The sequence below is a fragment of the Pongo pygmaeus genome, chromosome 10 (assembly GCF_028885625.2).
Source record: "Pongo pygmaeus isolate AG05252 chromosome 10, NHGRI_mPonPyg2-v2.0_pri, whole genome shotgun sequence".
In the NCBI taxonomy this organism is placed as follows: Eukaryota; Metazoa; Chordata; class Mammalia; order Primates; family Hominidae; genus Pongo; species Pongo pygmaeus.
In genome coordinates this window covers 60,281,959-60,304,925 of record NC_072383.2, presented here as the reverse complement: position 1 = coordinate 60,304,925, position 22,967 = coordinate 60,281,959, and the positions used below count along the sequence as shown (strand labels likewise).

The 22,967-nt window shown below is 34.2% G+C and overlaps 1 protein-coding gene across 4 annotated transcripts in view; it reads right to left on the bottom strand.

Annotated features, from left to right (window-relative positions):
- The window catches only part of USP15 (ubiquitin specific peptidase 15), a 144,681-nt gene that overhangs the window by 20,503 nt on the left and 101,211 nt on the right, over nt 1–22,967 (bottom strand). For 3 of the 4 annotated variants that reach the window (XM_054444090.2, XM_054444091.2, XM_063646459.1), the window contains 2 exons: nt 2,365–2,538; nt 39–197 (listed from right to left, as the gene is read on the bottom strand). In XM_054444090.2, coding sequence (XP_054300065.1) covers nt 39–197; nt 2,365–2,538 — 333 coding nt within the window. Of the gene's footprint in view, nt 1–38; nt 198–2,364; nt 2,539–9,503; nt 9,639–22,967 lie in introns of those variants that run through there. The other variant, XM_054444093.2, reaches the window with a different exon arrangement.

Here is a 22,967-nt window from a genome sequence, read left to right as displayed (position 1 = left end):
AATTATAACAATGGTGACAATAAGATCATGAAATTTACCTTATCTGGCCTTCCATCTGCATCTTTTAATTGTATATATGGTTTTTTCCTAATTCTATTCAAATCCTCATGTAATCCATCTAATAGGAAAGCTAACAGTTCTTGACAGTCTTGCTGCTGATATCCAGAGAACTGAGGTGCAAAACGTCCTACCTGTGTCTGTAAGAAATGCAAAACCATAAAATCAGTTCTAGGAACAGGGTTGATTTTTTAAAATATGCACAATAGATTCTCATTATTCATGCATTCCACATTTGTGAATTTGCCTGCTTTCTAAAATGTATTTGTAACCCCCAAATCAATTCACGGTCATTTGTAGATATTTTCAGAGTGGCAGAAAATTTGAGTCACCTGATATGCATGTTACCAGCTGGGGTTGCACAAGGTGATGCTTTGGCTTGTTGTTTCAGCTCTGAATCTATAAACAAGTGTCCTTTGTAGTTTATTTAGTGTTATGTTTTTTCACATTTTTGTTTGTTTTGTTGTTAATTTCAGTGTTTAAAATGGTCACTAAATGAAGTATTAACATGCCAGCTAGTGTTCCTAAATGCAAGAAAGCTGTGATGTGCTTTATGGAGAAAAAGTATGTGTTAGATATGCTTCATTAAGACATGAGTTATAGCATTGTTTGCTGTGAGTTCAATGTTAAGGACTCAACAATATATATTAAACAAGGTGTTTTTAAACAGAAACACATGCAAAACAAAATTATACATTGTCTGGTTGACAAAAATGTTGTGAACAAAGGCTTGGAGGAATCAAACCCTATAGTTTCCCTAGGAGTAATGGTTCAGTAGTTGTTATTTCAGTGTTTGTGGCAGCTTCATGGAACATAACTCCTGTGAATAATAAAAATTGTATACATGAACAACAGGAATATATATGAATTATATTTTGTTTTGCATTCCTAGTAAGCACTCAACAAAGCTTATCTGGGACAAAATAGATCAACACATGTAATCTTTAATATATAAAAATGTATTGATCTTTGTTTGGTCATAGATTTCATTGTCATTAATTGTTGCTTCACTATTTGTCAAAGGATTTTCCAGATGTCCTTAATTCTTAGCTTTAGGTATTCCTATTGCCTCCTCCTATAAATGTCTGGTAGGTAGACAGTAAGAGGCAGGTTCTCATCCTTGCTATATTACACATAAAGATAATTACGTATCTGAAAGCATTTTTAAGATAACTACTCTAGGCTCTCACTTAGTTTCTATGTGCAAAAGGAGGATGAGTATCACAGAGATAACAGAAACATTAATGTTCATATTCAATTTTCCTAATCTTTGCATCACTAAGTATTTTTTTTGGATGAGACTGAAAATAAATGTAATAGTATGAATCATCATGTGACAGAAAAAAAGTCACATATAAAGAATCTATTTACACATAATTTTAAGAGAGAAAATCTACCAAAATAAAACCAATTAGAATGCTAGTAAGAGCTGAGAGATGGTTTGTCTGGACTAGTTTGTCCAAAGTTTAGAACGTTAAGGAAGACAATACAGAGGTATTTTGATTTGCTGGTTGTTTTTTATTTTCTAAGAACTAGTATATAGCTAATAAAAAATGTTGTCTAGTAGATGTCCTCTATCAATGCCATTTAAATTACTTGTATAAATAATGACTTAAAACTGCTTATTCTCTTTACAAGTTTAAAATTTCTCAAAGTTTCACCTATATAATTAAGTACGCATTTTTTTAACAATATAAAGCTAAATTTCAGCCATAAAGCTAAATTTCAGCTCAATTCTTATTTGAACAATAAATTATTTGATAAGTAACAATTCACACATGTGAATAACCTTAAAAGTTTAAGAACTATATTGAAGGTACATTTAATTTTTAGTGCTTGGTTTGCAGACTATTTTCATTTTGATAATTTTTCAAATTCATAAAGACTCTCAAAGTAAAATGGGTTCTCAGAGTTCAGTAACATGCCCAAAGTTAGTCTTTTACATTTGTATAGAATATTCTCATAGGTTTTCCAGAGATGTACTATATTCCAAAACAACTATACAAATGCTCATTGCTGTCTCTATAGTCATCCTTGTACCACACCAGTGTTTTTCAACTTTTTTTCATTATTCTCTCCATTCCAGATTTAGACGTAAAACAAAAAAACAAAAAAACAGATAAACTGTTCCATATCTCTCCCACCTAAACTTTATACCACAGAGGTACTGTATATCTATTTATGTACTGTTCCTTTGGAGGGCCACAAACCATTGTAATAGCTACTATTTTTCACTCCCCCTATCCCCAAGAACCAACTTTTGTACCCTTGCAGGTACCCTTGCTAAAGTGCATTTACCACACTAACCTTAAAGGCTCTTGGGGTAACGTAGCTAAACTTTCCAGACCACATTTGCTTGATCAGTTCGGCATAAGATTTAGCTATTTCACCTCTCATTCCTAAGGGATTGTCAAAATTCAGTTCTTCTTGATACTTATCATTGAGGAAATACTCAGTAAGTGGAGGTGTGTTGCTCAAACACTGCAAAAAATAAAATATATTTTCAAGTAAAAGTAATCATAATGAATTTTTCTTAAAACACATTAATATGAAGAGAGAAACAAATTGATTTGCTATAACACATAGAGAACATTTAAATGATGGTTTCTTGCACTAATAAGTGGTCAAATAAACACTCAAATGATGTACTCAACTATTCATTTCCCAAATTTCAAAATAATTACTTATAATAAATAAAAATGCTAATATCTGCTGCTGTAAAATCTGCATTAATTTTAACCACAGCAAACTACCTGGTAACTGGGAGAGAAGCTCAGTTTTCTTTCCTTCTTTTACTTGATTGGTAGAAATTATGGATTGTCTACTCATCCCAGGCACCTGCAAATTAGCCTGAGTAGGTAAAAACTGAGATAGAGTGCAAGCAAGAAATTAACTTAATAGAGGTATTTACTGCTTCCATTGTCAATTATTTATCATGAAAGAGCAGCCTTTAAACCTTCCATATGGTCAACCATTTTTAGAAGAGACGGTACAGATTACTTGAGCCTGAGAGAACAAACTTTAGTATGTGAACTCTGGTAAGTGTGTTCTCACTTCCAGCTCTTCTTTAATTTCATAAATGATGCAATTTTCCTTTATGGCAAAATAAAAACTATAAATAAGTTAATTTTCCAACTCTTTCCAATTCCTAATTAAAAAATTTCATATTTAAAATAAAACATGGCAGAAGTACAATTTTTCCACAACATTTTATCTCAAGTTGGAATAATTTTAAGGTGATGATCCATATAATTTGACCTCAATACAAACCCAGTATTATGTTATCAATTAGATGTCTATAATATGCAACGACTAACACAGACATATGGTCACATAAGTAAATTTTTTTTGCTGTAGGACGATATTTGTGTTGGAATTAAGTGGCAAAGTGCTGCAAGGAAGCCAGTTGCTTGCATGGAAAATAGTAGAAACTCACTTTTATGAGAGCCTGGATTCACATTAATGGAAATCAGAGTTTTTTGAAGCTTGCCTATAGTCATTTGTATTAAGTTAGATAGGTTTGGTAGCTATGAAAGGCTCAGCCTGTTGAATTCATACAGATAACTTATATACCATAAACTACGACTATATACTATGCATTGTTTGGCTAAAATTCCAAAATAAGCAGAGTCAACATTTACTTAGTTTTTTTAGAATAATTATGGTACTCAATTTTGTGGTTTCAATTATAAATCAACATGTTTACTGAAGTAGTCAATAATATCTATTTAGAAACTTTCTCTATAATAAAAATAATATTTATTATAAATTGCTAGCCTGGCCCTTACCTCAAGGCAAAAGGGAGAACTGGTTATAATATCATGGAATTTACGATTATATAATTCTTAGGCAATGAAAATAATAAAAACAGCTAAAATGTTTGGAGTGAGCTATATAGGCCTTTAGAGTCATATACATATTTTCAGCAGTAGAACTTATTAATATATGTGAGCAGGAGAAAGAGAGGTATGCTACAGTGTAGGAGGCAATTAAGAGAAAGGATGCTTCCCTAACTTTTTACCTCTTAGATCTCAACCTCTCTTATAATCTTATACTCCTTTTGAGTTTCAGTTTCTCTTCTTCCTTTGTATTATATGTCCTTTTAATTATAAACCCAGCACTAGAGGGAGATCCAGGCAATTTAGAATGCATCATAGCTACACAGAGGGTAAATGCCATCACTTAGTATCATCTGATTTAGTACAAAATAAGATCAACATTAAATAGTCAGATAGAGGAGAGGTCAGATAGGAATTTCCAACAATTATCAATAGTTTTCCACTTCTTATATTTGATCAGCTCAGGGTTATGCTAAGAATGTAACATTCCATTATTGTCTGTTAATGCAATTATATAAAGAACCTAATTTACAAATATCTCAAAAGAACCAAGTTGCGCAAAGCTGAGTAATTCTTAAACTTTGTTATAACTTAATTATTCACATATACTCTTATCTTGGAAAGAACTTACAGGTATAACTGAACATTTTTTAGCTTTCCAGATAGTATCCAGAGTGCTCTCCCTAAAATGTACATCTCATCATGTTGCTTCCTTGCTATAAATCCTTTAACGGCTCTCCCTGCTTACAGATTGGAAGCCCAAATTCTTAGAAGGGTCTGTCTTTTGCTCATCTATGTAGCCTCATCCTTTGTCAATGCCCTTTTCTTTTCAACTGTTCCAGCTTTATTTAATTAGTCATTCCTCCACATACTCTCTCACTCTGAAAGTCTGCAACATTACTTCATCTACTTGGAAATGTACTTTTTTTTTTTTTTTGGCCTTATTAACTTCTATAAATCCATCAAGATTCTGGCATCCTATCTGGGAAGCCTCCCTTAGATTTCCTTATAGTGTTTTCTCCTGTATGTTTCCTTAATGCTTACTGCTTACTTTTATTACAGCACTTATTTGATAATATACTGTAACTTTAATTTTTAGTTTGTTTTGCCAAATGAACTGAGACCTCCATGAAAGCAGGTACCAGGGTATTCTTATTTATATTTCCAGCACTGAGCACTATGTCGCGTGGCACTGATCATGTTCACAATAAATGTATGCTTACTAAAAATATTTTTGCCTGTATTTACTAATGCATTTATCCTCTTGATTTTTACTCTTTTCCTTCAATGTTTGGCATAGAGGGGTCAATAAATTTTTGTTGAATGAAATACTACTAAATGGAGGAAAAATATATTTGTAAATAATAATCTCAAAAATATCTTCAAGCACTTCTACCTAATACTAAACCATAAGGGCAGTACAATTTTTTCTGCCCCTTTGTCTGATTTTTCATTCAATCCATTATCTGCTTTGTAAATGATCCTCTGCTTTGATTTTTAAAAACTCCTTGAAACAGAGACCAGCGTTTATTTTCACAGTGATACATGCTGGTTTCAAACTGATTATAATTCAATGTTAACAATTAACAACAAAACACAAATCATTTTAATGATAATTTGCCTGTGTTATCTGTGAAGATATCATAACCAATATTTAAATTTAAGCTATTTAGTCCTAAATGGGCCCAAACAAACATTCTATTTGTTAAACATATATTCTAACAAGCTACACTTCCTAACAATTTGTATAAACACATATAAATACATAAATTCAATAGTCAATATAATTGTTCTACTAATACACAAATCATATTAGTTTAAAAACTAAGATGATGTCCGGTATTTCTCCTTCATAAAAATACCATCCTTTCCACCCTCATCTTGAAAATACCATTAGGAGTCAATATGTTCATTTTATTTTTTGTTCTGAGATGGAGTCTCACTCTGTCACCCAGGCTGGAGTGCAATGGCACAATCTTGGCTCACTGCAACCTCCACCTCCCGAGTTCAAGCGATTCTCCTGCCTGAACCTCCCCAGCAGCTGGGATTATAGGCGCCCACCACCGCGCCTGGCTAATTTTTGTATTTTTTGTAGAGTTGGGGTTTCGCCATGTTGGCCAGGCTGGTATCAAACTCCTGACCTCAGGTGATCTGCCCGCCTTGGCTTCCCAAAGTGCTGGGATTACAGTCGTGAGCCACTGCACCAGACCTTGAGTCAATATGTTCTTAAAATAGTATAAAGACCAGTTAAAATATTAAAAGTTTTCATAATTTTTGGTAAATTTCAAGGCATAAATGGAAAAAAAAAATCAAGCAATTAAAAATAATGCCACGCCCCACGTGATGTTATATCAGTATTCAATGTCATCATTCTGGCAGAAAAAAGAAGCCTTTTTTTTTTTTTTTTTTTTGAGATGGAGTCTCACTCTGTTGTCCAGGCTGGAGTGCAGAGCGCAATGGCGCGATCTCAGCTCATTGCAATCTCTGCCTCCCAGGTTCAAGCAATTCTCCTGCCTCAGCCTCCCAAGTAGCTGGGATTACAGGCGTGTGCCACCATGCCTGGCTAATTTTTGTATTTTTAGTGGAGACGGGGTTTCACCATGTTGGCCAGGCTGGTCTTGAACTTCTGACCTCAAGTGATCTGCCCACCTTGGCCTCTCAAAGTGCTGGGATTACAGGCGTGAGCCACCACACCTGGCTGAAGCCAGTTTCTTAAAGCTGGTCATAATGTAGTTTGATTAGTAATTACTTTATGCAATTCATTATTTAACATTTTCACATGAGGCTATCTTAGAACACGAACATTTTTGACAATTATAAGACCACTAGTTACTTGGACTGGCTGCAATTAAATACCATGTTTTAATGAACAAAGATAATTTTCAGTCAACAATAATTTATTGTACATTTAAAAATAACTAAAAGAGCATAATTGGATTATTTGAAACATGAAGGAGGGATAAATGCTTGAAGTGATGGATACCTAACTTACCCTGATGTGATTATTATACATTGAATTCCTGTATCAAAATATCTCATGTACCCCCCAAATGTATACACCTACTATGTACCCATAAAAATTAAAAATACATAAAATTAAAAATGTATAATTTTTATAAGGTCAGTAATGAAAATAATAATCAGTTCTGAAGTATCTATCTCAAAGATTCTTCTACTATAAAAAAATCATTTTCCTATCAGATGAGACTATCCCAAAACAATTCTTTTCTTAAAGACACATATGTTTTAAAAATCTTCCATGTGTAGGTAGCAGTCGAAAACTTCCCTTTTATCCTGTAAGACACTTTACTGAGTGATATATTACAATATGGACTAAAAATCAGATATGTGTTGTGCCTATGTGAATATCTCTTACTCTCAATGCTTCCTGGACTGTTAAACAGGACAAAACTTCCTGCAACAGCCATGGTTGTTCTTAATAAAAACTGAGACTATATATGAATGTATCATGAAAAACGAAAGAGATTATATACACAGTATTAGTTAGTATGTTATTTTTGTGGCTACTTATAAGTTTTGTGACATGTCTACCAGTCTCATGCCATTTGGAGCTATGCCCCTGTTAATTTATTGGAGTTCAACTGCTTGACACTGACAAATGCCAAAACTTCAGTGTTTCAGGAGAACTAGATCTTAAAATTTATCACTAATATAACAAGGTCCAAATATGAGGCTATGTGACTGATCATAAAACATATTTCTTAAGCCACATTTTTGTTTATATCATAATGGTACCTACTGTTGGTCCTACAATTGGGTAGAATTTAAATATGTTAAAAATAAGGCAATAGCCAGACAAAGGAAAAAGGCTTTGTACTAATAGTTCCAATTTTTAATGAAAAAGAGAAAAAGAAAAAAAATGTATATTAACAAGTAAATGTACTTATGAACTAGGTTAAATATTTTTATATTTAAATATTTTCAAATGCTCCTATGTAAGTTATTAGCACACAAAACTGACAACAGCATTTGAAAATTTAAGGATTAAAAAACTAAATTTCATATTTAGTATATGGTAGACTTTTGGAGCTCACTAACCATGATATAAATGACTGGTTGGAAAGTTTAGGACATGAGCTATTATGAAAAGTTGATCCATGAGTAATGATTAAAAAACTAAATTTCCTATTTAATATACGCTAGACTTTTGGAGTTCACCATGATATAATGACTGTTGGAAAGTTTAGGACATGAGCTATTATGAAAAGCTGATCCACGAGGAATGGTAAGAATGGCAATTGTATGTGCAAGACAATTATTTAGTGAGAAGTGACTGCTAAGTGGTTTTGTGGTTTTGAACTGGCTTTGTGGTTCTCTACTTGTGCCTTCATATATATTTTATATGGGAAACTGCAAGTAATAAGAGTACACGAATTTGAATTAGGCGTCTTAAGACATATTCCTTAGTTTAATGTATTGAGACTGCATGCACTCTTGCCTTTCTTAGAATATTCATCTCCTATAAGAAATTCCTATTTATTCTTAAACACTTATTTCAACATCTCCTCTAAATGTCATATCTTCCTCTGTATATCAAGGAGAACGAATATTCCTTTCTCTGGGCTAACTTGATACCTCGAACTCAGTTACACTGCACTTGAGAGCAGAGTCTATGTCTTATTCACCTTTGTACCTCAGGATCTATCACAATATCGGGCACACTCAATAAAGTATTTGGAATGAATGGGAACTTGTATAGTAGGAAGATTAGAAGTAGTCCTTAGAGAGACTTAGAGCAGTGAGAAAAAACTTGATTAAAATGAGATCTGAATTGCACCCTGTTATAATTCGAATGCAGCCCAAAGTTCTCCATGTTCAAAAATAAAAGTCCAAATAATGCCTAAAGAGGTTTTCCTAATGAAGGAAAATAACCCTTATGATTTCCCCAACAACTATCAAGATAAATCCGTAAGTAAAAGGTATGCAAAGGAAATATGTTTGGAAATATATTTTTATGAAGATCATTTCCCCTAAATCTTCAACCTCAAAGCAGACATAAAAATTCTAAAGAAGAATTATTCTAAATAATCAAATGTCTCATCCAATGGACACTCTGTGATATGGTTCAATATATTCAGGCCATTAATTACACCTTGAAGAATTATTTATAAAAATATTTGAATGGTTTATGCATTCTTTATTAAAGTATTAATTCTCTATTAAAACCTCTCTAGTTATAAATACCCTTCCTTAACCTAATATCCTAAAACTGAAATGTTATGCAAAATATGATTTTCTTTTGTTAAGTAATTACTTGGAAAGATGCAATGCATTGCACATAACTTTTCTTTATATACACATGCACAAATTCTATTGCTCTTCCATTATTTTCAGAAAGTACTTCTACTAAATATGTTCTGACTAATAAGCCTGATGGTTCTAGAGTTCTCTGAAAAAATATAACTGCTGCATATAAGTCTCAATTTTGTATTTTGCTAAATTTCTACATAAGTTTTATAAATTGATGAAGTCAAATAATGTTCTATTATATAACCAAATTTCAAGTCTTCAGTCAACATATTTTAGGAAATGAATAATTAATAGCCATCCCAATAACTTGTAATGCATTTGGAATTTCCCCAGTACCTGGAAAATAGCCAAAGTAATCCCCTTCAAAAAGAGAAAGTTGTCTTTTGTAAAGCTGAATATGAACCACTCCCTTTCTGTTCAGGTGCTCCAGAAGCCCAATTCTCAAGTGATCATGTATGCTCACTATTTTAGTAAACCGGTAACTAGAACAGGAAAGAAAACAAACTTAATTTTTGATTACCTAAAGCTTTTGAGTTGTGTAACTCATTCTATAACTGATGAAAATGTAATACCACTCACAACCCTTAAAAAAATGGCTATACCTTCTAACTGACCAGTACTAAAAGCCCACTCTAAATAAAATAAGGGATTCATTCTTAGTTTGTTATGATTTAAAAAATAAAACCTGAAGTAATCCATGGTTAAAGTCATCTTGGAATACCCTCAAACAGTTTTTTTCTGGATTTTAAGGTTAGATGGAAAAGAATTTTCAGATTCGCCATGTCAATTGTTTTTTAATTCATCATGACAATAGTATAAGCATTCTGAAAAGGTACTGTATGATTCCAAAGCAATCTACTAATATTGGGATATTGGCTCTAGTTCTGTAACGCTACACAAGTGGATAACATAGCAAAGTTTGAGGTAAATTTTTTCAATTAAAAACTACAAATATAGGCCTGTTTCTTCATCAAGCAGATTTTTAAAATGATACATTTTAAGTCACTTGATGTTCTTATTTTTGTTATATTTTTTTCTAAGAAAGGCAAATCCCATTAAATTTGAGAGATCAATTCTGAAGATCACGTATTTTGTGACAGCAATACAGCTACAGCTCTGTTTTACTTTGTATCTCCATTTTTCTTCAACTTTAAAAAAAGAACAAACAGGCAAGTAAAATAGAAATGGATATAATTTTCCTCTTATATTTTTAAGACTTTTAACTGCTTTTTTTCCCCCCGTCAGTGAAGAGAGAACTAGTATACTCTACTTAAAATATTAAAATGTTAAATAAAGGTAGTTTTAAAGGCAAGGTTTTTGAACTGGACAAGGATGTTGTCCTAACACTTGAATATATATAATTAATTTGGTCCCTATGCTTAAGACATGAATAAAATTAAACTTCATTTAAAGTCCCCACTGTTGTCCCTTCTTTCAAATTCTATGGTATTTCTTCTTCACATACTATTTGAATTCAATGAAGAATTATCAAAGTTCTAGGAAGTATAAATACTGATACTGATGGGAAACATTTTGTTGGCTAGCAAAGAAATGTCAATCCTTTTTTGCCCTCATCTACACAGGACCAAGGAAGGAGAATTCAAAGTTTGTCAAAAAGACTACCCTATTACTTGCTGTGAGTAAATTCTGTAACTACAGATGTCAATGTTAAAAAAGCCATGATTATGTGAAGACCATTAATTTTCATACTGAAAGCCAAAAAAAAAATATGGATAGAGGATTCACTTATGACATAGATAAAAGTGGAAGTCTCTGTGATAATTGTTTCACCAGCAAAAAGGCTAGAAGACTAGGATAAGTTGTTTTTAAATAAGGTTTTGAAACTATTAATACTAGATTATGTCAGCAGTTGTCTGATTTCATTATTTTATTTTTAGTAACAGGCTATTCATGAATTTTAAAACTTTTTCATATACTCACTTTATGGGAAGTATGCTAAAACCAGAAGGTTCTAATAACATTAAGAAATGTTGGTGTAAGTTATACTTATTTTAAAGAATGGAAGCTTAAATAGAAGAATCAAATGGAATTCAATTTTAATGTTAAGTTACATTATTTCCTACCCCATTAATAATTCAAAACTGGCTCACAATGAAATTTAAAAGAATTAACTTTTTAGGCAAGCAAGACAGTCAAAGGATTTATAAAAAAATAGTTCTTTATAATTTTGTATGTGTTCAGTCCCTTGCACATAATATTCAGTAAAGAAACAACTTTGAATAAATAAATATTAAGAATTGTGTGAGTTTACTGATCTTAGTTCTTCTGCAAAGGCATACAGGAAAGGACAGCAGTATTTTTTTTTTAAGTTTATTGATTTGTTACATTCTTTAAGAGAAACAATCAAGCCATTTTTGTAATAAAAAACTTTAATTGTTCAATAAATATTAAGAGATCATTATTTCAAGAGTCTGTAAGTATACAAATAACGTTCTAAAAGAATTTTTTTCCTATCATTCACTGAAATCTTTCAAGGAACTATTTCCATGGTGGTCCTGATATGATCTGCCCAGCTGTGACTAACATGCCAGCTCAATTCAAGTGCTATCAGATTGACTGCATCTGCAGGACCGTATATGGTCCAAGAGTTATTATACATATATAGGTAGCTCTCTGACCCTTCAGTTGCAAGAAATAAATATATATTATGTGCTATAATTCTTACTAAAATTACTGTGCAATCTTTGGGAATTTAGATAGCTCAGGTCAAGTTCCAAATATCTCTGGTAAATAATTTTTTCTAATGCAGTGTTTTGCAAACCATGTGTGTGAAAGGACTAATTTTTTTTAAATACTGAACACATTATTTTTATTAAAATACATCTTGATGTACATTTCACTAATTCTTGCAACAGCTCTGAAAAGTAAATTTAGTAAGCGTTATCTCCTGTTTTAGAGCTGAAGAGACTAAGTCTTTGAATAGATAAGTAACCTGCTTACTCACATACACAGAAGAAAAGTTGCAGAGCTAATACACAAACCCAAATATTTCTGCTCGAGCTATTTTTACCTCCTGGTGCTATTCTCAGTTTTCAAATGATTAGTTCCACAGCAAAATACACTTTCCTCTAAATCTATATGGAAGATAATTTTCCATGTTTCTCAATGACCTAGAAGGCACTTCAGGTAGAAGCTTTATTATGAGTGTGAAAGTGCAATAATTACATGGAAAGGACTAATTTTTAAAAAATTCCACTACAGACTGGTACTTGTGTCAGATACAATAAAAATGAACCGCTAGAAAAATTAAATTAAAAACACCACACAAAAAACAAGCCTTGCTTTCTATTATTAAACTTGATATAAAATTACCCTATCAAATTGCTATAGAGATTTTTGATCACTTACAATTTCTGTGCTTATTTTATTGTTGACCAGAATTATCTTGTCCATAGACACATTGTAAGAAACACAGTTCTACTGTACTTAGGATTATCTGGCACTATACTAACACTGGGGATATAAAAGAAAACCAAAGATAGCCTCTGCTTTCACAATTCTCACCACATAATACGTATTTGTCCATGAGAAATGGATAGAAGAAAGAGAGAAAAGTATGAAAAAGGCAAGTAGGGAAGCGGTAACAGTATATACAAAGAGTTTTGAAACATAATAAATTCTAAGAATTGAAAGTAGTTTTGGCTAAACAGGTAGACAGAATCCAGTTTGAACTTTATCCTTTAGGTGACGGGGCACAGGTTTTAAACACATAATAATCATATTTGCTTTATAAAACAATAAATTTGGAAGCACTGTATTCAATGGATTTGAAGAGGACAAATGATGGAACAAAGAGATGACACAGATATATTTTGATAGTTCACATAAAAGATGCTTAAGCATTGAAATAATGTAACAGGAGAGGAAAGGGAAAAATATGTGCTATATAAGAAGTAGAATGAACAGGACTTGGGATAAGTCTTCGGTTTTTGACTTGGGTTACTGGGTTGTACCTATAAGAAAGTGTAGGAAATAAAATAATCAAGATTAGTGTAAGTAGGCATCTTGAGTTTAAGTTACATGTAGTTTAACTTGGCAGGAATGTCCATTTAACAGTTACATATTGGAGGGAAATTCAGAAGAGACAATTATGGATGAGAGAAATTTTGGATATTAGTATATAGATGGATGTCAAATTCTCAAAGGTAAAGGTGGTACAAGGAACCTAGCAAACAGGAGGTCAAGAGTGAGCTAATCAAAAGCAATTTCTATAGGGTGGTATGATGGTAACAGTAATGATAACAGTATTTGATATTTTTATATGTTTACATGTGCCAAGCACTTCCTAAGCACTTTATCTTCATTTTACAGATGAAGAAACTATGAAGTTTCTTATCCAAGGTCACACAGCTTGTAAGTGGCAGAATTAGGATTTGAATACAGGCAGTCTAGTTCCAAAATCCATGCTTTGACCTACCATGCTAAGCAGCTGACAGGCTATGGTGAGATAAGGACTATTGAATGGGAGATGGGAAAGTACAGATCATCCTGTTCAAGGTCATGGGTCTCCCTCACTCTACTTCCCAGCTGAAAAAAAGACTTGACTATGTATATATGCTGAAAAGAAGAAAGACAGTGAAGAGGTGAGGTTAAAAGTATAAAACAAGGCCGGGCGTGGTGGCTCATGCCTGTAATCCCAGCACTTTGGGAGGCTGAGGCGGGCAGATCACGAGGCCAAGAGCTCAAGACCATCCTGGCCAACATGGTGAAGCCCTGTCTCTACTAAAAATACAAATATTAGCCGGGTGTGGTGGTGCATGCTTGTGGTCCCAGCTACTCAGGAGGCTAAAGCAGGAGAATCGCTTGAACCCGGGAGGCAGAGGTTGCAGTAAGCCGAGATTGCGCTACTGCACTCCAGCCTGGCGATACAGCGAGACTCCGTCTCAAAAAACCAAACAAAAAAGAAGAATAAAACAAAGAGTAAACAAGGGAACAGGTCTCAGGGATGGTAACAGGGGTTCCAGGTATCATCATGACGACAGATATATTTTTGGTATGTTATTATACAATGATACTACTGTAAGTATAAAAGGAAGCTAAATGTATGTTTCATTCTACTATTAATATTAAGGATTTCCTTATTTAAAAAAGTAACATTTTTGTCACAAATCTGTTTCATTTTAAAAATACTTATTAGAAGTCTTCTCCTGGCAAAGTATAGAAAACTGCACTTAGGAAAGCCCTAGAAATTATTCATAATGCCTCAATTACGTATCAAATATAGTATATAACAGAAGCAGCATTATGTGATATACACCAAATCTGGTATATAATTGAGGCATTACGAATAAGCATTACATATTGCTCAAGATATTTTAGGTCCTCCTCTTTTTAGAGCTGGCACATGTGTGAAAAAGCATCAATAGTTGGCACATGAAAAAATAAAAAAATCAGGTAGCAGGAAAAAAAAAAGGAAAAAAAAACCAGTTGGCATATAAAGGATTCCAATATGTTTTTATTGAGTGTGTGAACAACGTGTTTTTGCTGTGGCAAAACGGATTTCTGATATGGGAATTTCTGAGGTGAAAAAATGTAGAAACTAGCATAAGCTATAATGTTTTAATTTGCATCCCTGGTAATTCTCTATTTTATGACCAAATGAACATGTAAGTTATAATGGACAGTAATGTGCTCTAATAAATGAAATAAAAATGTGACTCAAATTTCACCTTGCTGATAAAGCCTCACTTATGTGCCAATGAATCAAAGAAAGAACTTTGCTTCCATGACATTTTGCTGATCATGTTTTCTATTATATAACATATTATATCTTATTTATATGTCTACCTCATTCACTAAACCATGAACTTCTAGAGGACAAGCACTGTTTTTTAAAATTGGGTATGCCAATGTTTAGAACAATGCATGGCACATAGTAGAGACTCAATGGATGCTTGCTGAGTCAGCTAAATAAATTAGCTACTAAAAACACGGAAAGGAACAACCAGTACCAGCCACTGCAAAAACATACCAAATTGTAAAGACCATCGACACTATGAAGAAACTGCATCAACCAATGGGCAAAATAACCAGCTACTATCATAATGACAGGATCAAATTCACACATAACAAATATTCACCTTAAATGTAAATGGGCTAAATGCCTCAATTAAAAGACACAGGCAAATTGGATAAAGAGTCAAGACCCATCAATGTGCTGTATTCAGGAGACCCATCTCATGTGCAAAGACACACGTAGGCTCAAAATAAAGGGATGGAGGAATATTTACCAACCAAATGGAAAGCAAGAAAAAAAAAGAGGAGTTGCATAATCTTTGATAAAACATACTTTAAACCAACAAGGATCAAAAGAGACAAAGAAGGGCATTACATACTGGTAAAGAGATCAATGCATCAAGAAGAACTGACTATCTTAAATATATATGCACCCAACACAGAAGCACCCAGATTCATAAAGCAAGTTCTTAGAGACCTACAAAGAGACTTAGACTCCCACACAGTAATAGTGGAAGATTTTAACACCCCACTGTCAATATTAGACAGATCAATGAGACAGAAAATTAACAAGGATATTCGGGACTTGAACTCAGCTCTGGACGAAGCAGACTTAATAGACATTTACAGAACTCTCCACCCCAAATCAACAAAACATACATTCTTCTCAGCACCTCATTGTACTTATTCTAAAACTGACCAAATAATTAGAAGTAAAACACTCCTCAGCAAATGCAAAAGAACGGAAATCATAACAAACAGTCTCTCTGACCACAGTGCGATCAAATTAGAACTCAGGATTAAGAAACTCACTCAAAACCACTCAACTACATGGAAACTGAACAACCTGCTCCTGAATGACTACTGGGTAAATAATGAAATGAAGGCAGAAATAAAGATGTTCTTTGAAACCAATGAGAACAAAGATACAACGTACCAGAATCTCTGGGACACATTCAAAGCAGTGTGTAGAGGGAAATTTATAGCACTAAATGCCCACAAGAGAAAGCAGGAAAGATCTAAAATTGACACCCTAACATCACAATTAAAAGAACTAGAGAAGCAAGAGCAAACAAATTCAAAAGCTAGCAGAAGACAAGAGATAACTAAGATCAGAGCAGAACTGAAGGAGATAGAGACACGAAAAACCCTTCAAAAAAAATCAATGAATCTAGGAGCTAGTTTTTTGAAAAGATAAACAAAATAGACAGACCGCTAGCCAGACTAATAAAGAGAGAAGAATCAAATACACGCAATAAAAAATGATAAAGGGGTTATCACCACTGACCCCACAGAAATAAAAACTACCATCAGAGAATACTATAAACACCTCTATGCAAATAAACTAGAAAATCTAGAAGAAATGGATAAATTCCTGGACACATATACTCTCCCAAGACTAAACCAGGAAGAAGTCAAATCCCTGAATAGGCCTATAAAAAAGTCTGAAATTACTTTGGGAGGCCAAGGCAGGCGGATCACGAGGTCAGGAGATCGAGACCATCCTGGCTAACATGGTGAAACCCCATCTCTTCTAAAAAATACAAAAAATTATCCAGGTGTGGTGGCGGGCGCCTGTAGTCCCAGCTACTCGGGAGCCTGAGGCAGGAGAATGGCATGAACCCGGGAGGCAGAGCTTGCAGTGAGCTGAGATTGCACCACTGCACTCCAGCCTGGGTGACAGAGCGAGACTCCATCTCAAAAAAACAAAAAACAAACAAACAAACAAAAAAAACAACTCTGAAATTGAGGCAGTAATTAATAGACTACCTACCAAAAACATTCCAGGACCACATGGATTCATAGCCGAATTCTACCAGAGGTACAAAGAGCAGCTGAAACTATTCCAAACAATACAAAAGAGGGACTCCACCCTAACTCATTTTATGAGGCCGGCATCATCCTGATACCAAAACCTGGCAAAGACACAACAAAAAAAGAAAATTTCAGGCCAATATCCCTCATGAACATCGATGCGAAAATCCTCAAGAAAATACTGGGAAACCGAATCCAGCACCACATCAAAAAACTTATCCACCATGATTAAGTCGGCTTCATCCCTGGAATGCAAGGCTGGTTCAACATACACAAATCAATAAAAGTAATCCATCACATAAACAGAACGAATGACAAAAACCACATAAATATCTCAATAGATGCAGAAAAGACCTTTGACAAAATTCAACACCCTTTCATGCTAAAAACTCTCAATAAACTAGGTATTGATGGAATGCATCTCAAAATAATAAGAGCTATTATGACAAACTCACAGCCAATATCATACTGAATGGGCAAAAACTGGAAGCATTCCTTTGAAAACTGGCACAAGACAGGGATGCCCTTGGAAGTTCTGGCCAGGGCAATCAGGCAAGAGAAAGAAATAGAGGGTATTCAAACAAGAAAAGAGGAAGTCAAATTGTCTCTGTTTGCAGATGACATGATTGTATATTTAGAAAACCCCATCGTCTCAGCCCTAAATCTCCTTAACCCGATAAGCAACTTCAGCAAAGTCTCAGGATACAAAATCAATGTGCAAAAATCACAAGCATTCCTATATACCAATAACAGATAAACAGAGAGCCAAATCATGAGTGCACTTCCATTCACAATTGCTACTAAGGGAATAAAATACCTAGGAATACCACTTACAAGGGATGTGAAGGACCTCTTCAAGGAGAACTACAAACCACTGCTGAAATAAGAGAGGACACAAACAAATGGAAAAACATTCCATGCTCATGGATAGGAAGAATCAATATCGTGAAAATGGTCATAATGCCCAAAGTGATTTATATTCAATGCTATCCCCATCAAGCTACCACTGACTTTCTTCACAGAACTGGAAAAAACTACTTTAAACTTCATATGGAACCAGAAAAGAGCTGGCATAGCCAAGACAATCCTAAGCAAAGAGAAGAAACCTGAAGGCATCACGTTACCTGACTTGAAACTATACTAAAAGGCTACAGTAGCCAAAACAGCATGGTACTGGTACCAAAACAGATATATAGACCAGTGGAACAGAACAGAGGCATCAGAAATAACACTACACATTTACAACAATCTGATCTTTGACAAACCTGACACAAACAAGCAACAGGGAAAGGATTCTCTAATAAATGTTGTTGGGAAAACTGGCTAGCCATATGCAGAAAACAGAAACTAGACCCCTTCCTTACAACTTATACAGAAATCAATTCAAGATGGATTAAAGACTTAAATGTTAAGACCTAAAACCACAAAAATCCTAGAAGAAAACCTAGGCAATACCATTCAGGACACAGGCATGAGCAAAGATTTCATGTTTAAAACACCAAAAGCAATGGCAACAAAAGTCAAAATTGACAAATGGGATCTAATTAAACTAAAAAGCTTCTACACAGGAAAAGAAACTATCATCAGTGTGAATAGGCAACCTACAGAATGGGAGAAAATTTTTGCAATCTATCCATCTGACAAAGGGCTAATATCCAGAATCTACAAAGAACTTAAACAAATTCACAAGAAAAAAACAAACAACCCCATCAAAAAGTGGGCAAAGGATATGAACAGTCACTTCTCGAAGACACTTATGCAGCCAACAAACATATGAAAAAAAGCTCTTCATCACTGGTCATTAGAGAAATGCAAATCAAAATCACAATGAGATACCATCTCATATACCAGTTAGAATGGTGATCATTAGACAGTCAGGAAACAACAGATGCCGGAGAGGATGTGGAGAAATAGGAATGCTTTTACACTGTTGGTGGGAGTGTAAATTAGTTCAACCACTGTGGAAGACAGTGTGGCGATTCCTCAAGGATCTAGAACTAGAAATACCATTTGACCCAGCAATCCCATTACTGGGTATATACCCAAAGGATTATAAATCATTCGATTAAAAAGACACACGCACACATACACTTACTGCGGCACTTTTCACAATAGCAAAGTCTTGGAACCAACTCAAATGTCCATCAATGACAGACTGCATAAAAAAAAGTGGCACATATACACCATGGAATACTATGCAGCCATAAAAAAGGATGAGTTCACGTCCTTTGCAGGGACATGGATGAAGCTGGAAACCATCATTCTCAGCAAACTATCACAACAACAGAAAATCAAACACTGCATGTTCTCACTCATAAGTGGGAGTTGAAAAATGAGAACACATGGACACAGGGAGGGGGACATCACACACCAGGGCTTGTTGGGTGTTGGGGGGCTGGGGAGGGATAGCATTAGGAGAAATACCTAATGAAGGTGACAGGTTGATGAGTACAGCAAACCACCTTGGCACGTGTATACCTATGTAACAAAACTGCATGTTGTGCACATGTACCCCAGAACTTAAAGTATAATAATATGATAAAAAAAGAAAAATTAAAAAAAATTCCAGTCACTAAATAAATAAATAAAAACAAGAAAACAAGTTTGATTGCTTTTTATTAATAACTCCTTTGCCCCTTTCTCTTTCCAACTCTAGATGAATCTAGGCATCCGTTTTATGCACCATGTAACTGAACATTGTTGGAAAAAATTTCAAGTGAATACATTTATACCATTCTAAATTGATGATCTCCAATATCAAATGAGACCTCAATACTGCTGAGCAATCTTCTTACCCTTTCATTCTTAGCTAATGATCTAGTCTTGTATTTTGGGGATAATGGAAGCCATCAGAAAATCTAGACATTGCTTGCATCCGTAATCCCTTTCTTTCCTCCTATTGCAAACGAAGTCTCATTCCTCCATTCAAATGCACTGTAGGGCTTAGTTCTCGGATGTCTTTTTCATAGATACCCTCATTTAGACACAACCATTTCCATGATTTTAAATACCATCTACAACACGCAGATTTTTATTTCCAGCTTAGGCCTCTGATCTACATTCCATACTGGAATATCCAACTGTCTATGATCTATCTGCTTGGATGTTTCACAGACATCATAAACTGAACATGCCTAAAATTAACTCATAATCTCCTCCCCACCCCAAATTTACTTCTCCTCCTATGTTCTTCTTCCTACTGCTCTGGAATTTCATTAAATGGTTACATCTATCATTATGATATATAAGCCAAAAACTAGAGAGACCCTTGTGATTCCCTTCACCTTTCATTAATTTGAGTGCCTTCTGCATGCCAGACACTATTCCAGGCAATGGGGCTACAACAGTGACCAAAACAAAATCCCAGCAGTCATGGGAGAGAGGGAGAGAGGGAGAGAGCACGGGGTGGGGACATGGGGAGAGGGTGTCTGTGTTGGGAGTAGGGGAAGATACACAGACAAGCAAAAAACCCTAATAGAAATAAAGCATGCCAGATGGTTATGAGTACTGTGTGGAATGTGGGGCAGTCACTATTTTTTACAGGGTGACTGAGGAAGGACCTGACTGATAGATAATAGCGACCTAATGGAAGTGAGAGAGCAAGAATATATATATTTAGAGGAAGAACATTACAGGCATAGGAAACTGCAAGTTCAGAGACCCTAAGGCAGGCACGCTCTTGGCATGCGTGAGGGTGAGGATGGAACAAGGTAAGCATGGAGGTAAGTGATAGGAAATAAGCTAGCATGGGGCCAGATCCTACAGGGCATTGTACTTTTTTTTAAGGACTCTGGCTTTCGTTGATCATTGAGTGAAATGAGAAGGCATTTCGTGTTATTGCCTAAGTAATAGAAAATGCTTTAGGTTTGAAACGAATTGCTGGCTGTTCTTTTAAGAACAGATTGTGGAGGGTAAGGACAGAAGCAAAGAAACCAGCTAGCAGACACATGGAATGAACCAGATAAGAAGACAGTAGCCTGAAACCTTTAGTGCCTTTGTAACATTAAAATCTAAATTCTCCCTGTATGATCTGGCTTTTGCCTACTCCTTCAAACTCATTTTGTCTCACTCCCCTTCACACATTATTCCACAAACTACACTTCTGGTTCCTCAAACTTGCCCTTCTTAGTGGCTTTGCACATGTTTTTGGTCCTTCTAACTTCACCTGCCAAACTCACACATATTCTTTGGTCAAAGCTCATGTTACTTTTGGTAAATATGACACCCAGCTTAAAACAGGTGCTCTCCAAGCTCCCGTTGCACTCTACTTTCCCTTTCATGATACTTATCATAATTCATGACTGATTTAATATTTATCTCCCTCACTAGACTGTAAACTCCATGGGAAAAAACTGTTTTGTTCATCATGGCATAATTAGTGATTATAAGAGTGAAAGTCACCTAATAGACCTTCAATAAACATTTGCTGAGTAAATGACTTCATAAGTCATTCATTACTTATGAATTACTTGAAAAAAATTACCCAGCTTGATAATCTACAATATTCTGAAAATAGTGCTCTGAATAACTTCTGGCTTTCAAAAATCTACTTTGTCATTGAAGGATGAAAAATATCCACCAGTGATACTCAGAAGAATAAAAGCAATTCCAAAAGGAGTACTTGAATAGTTTTTAACATTCTGAACATCGAATGAGTAAGTGTGTATATAACCTCCTAGGGAAACTGTTTTAAATGGCACAACATTAATGCTACTTAATGAGAGCATCTTGTATTATGGGGGCCAATCATTTGAACTAAACATAAAAACATTTTTAATAACTGTACAACATGTGAATATACTTAATGTTACTATAAACTTAAAATGGTTAAACTGGCAAATTCTGTTATATTTTACCACAAAAAACAAAACATAAGCATTTCTTATAGGTTGATTGGCATAATTTCAAAAAAATACATTACCTCAAAATGTACTGAATAACAACTCATAATAACTTGTCTTAGTGACTGGAAATCAAACTTTCCTTGCTTCAATTTCCTCATTAGTGGAATAGAGATACTTATGCCCTAACTCACAGACCTCTGTGAAGAGAAAATTGTGAAAAACAATATAAAAAAATAACCTGCATTATGCAAAGAAGGGTACTGCTCTTAACAGAGGCTGCAGGTTCAATACAGGGCTGTTAATGTTTTAATATGGGTTTATATGAGAACTAGTAATTGATTTAGATATTACTATTAATCGAACAATGGTTTAAGTAACCAACTCACTGACCCTCTCTCTCCCTGCCCAGAATAGTTTATAAATCATTGTAAAGAAGTAAATGGTAATCTTTTAGAAAATATTTTGACATTAAAAAAAATGAGCTGCTTGATTTTAAGTAAGAGAAGTAAACCTGCAACAGGTTTTTCTTTCCTTTTATTTTCTTGGAGGGAGGGAGCAAATCTGTAGTTCCCATTACAGACTACAGATTGACATTTCTTTTGTTTTGCTTTTAATTACAAAAAAAATCCTTGAAATAATTATAATAATTGATACAAGATACTTCAGCTTAATTATATTAATAACTTGTTATAAGATGTAGTCACTACAATACTATCTAATAAGTATATTATTAAATTGGTGTTGGCCTTTCCTAGCCAGGATAGTAAAACCATTTTATATTTTAGAATTAGATGTAATAATTTACAACTCTTTAAAAGAACCTCTCTATTTCTCTAAGATCTCTATTATGTCATTTTCCTATTATAGAATTAGGGACAGATAAAACACATAAAAAAACCTAATTCAGAAAGAGGCACTAACTAATCTTAGGGAATTTTGCTTATTCACTGAGAAGAATGTGAACAGCGACAAATCAAATCTCATGTCTCCATCTGAGATTAAGAAAGGCATGTTTTCATAACAAATCATTATTAGCCAAGTTACACAAGTGCAAAGCATTCTTTTAGAGATACCATTTCTCCCCTAGTTGTGAACACTAAATTTTTACAGAACTATCTCATATATACTCTTTCTTAAAATAATCTGAGAACGTAGGTTCTTCTTT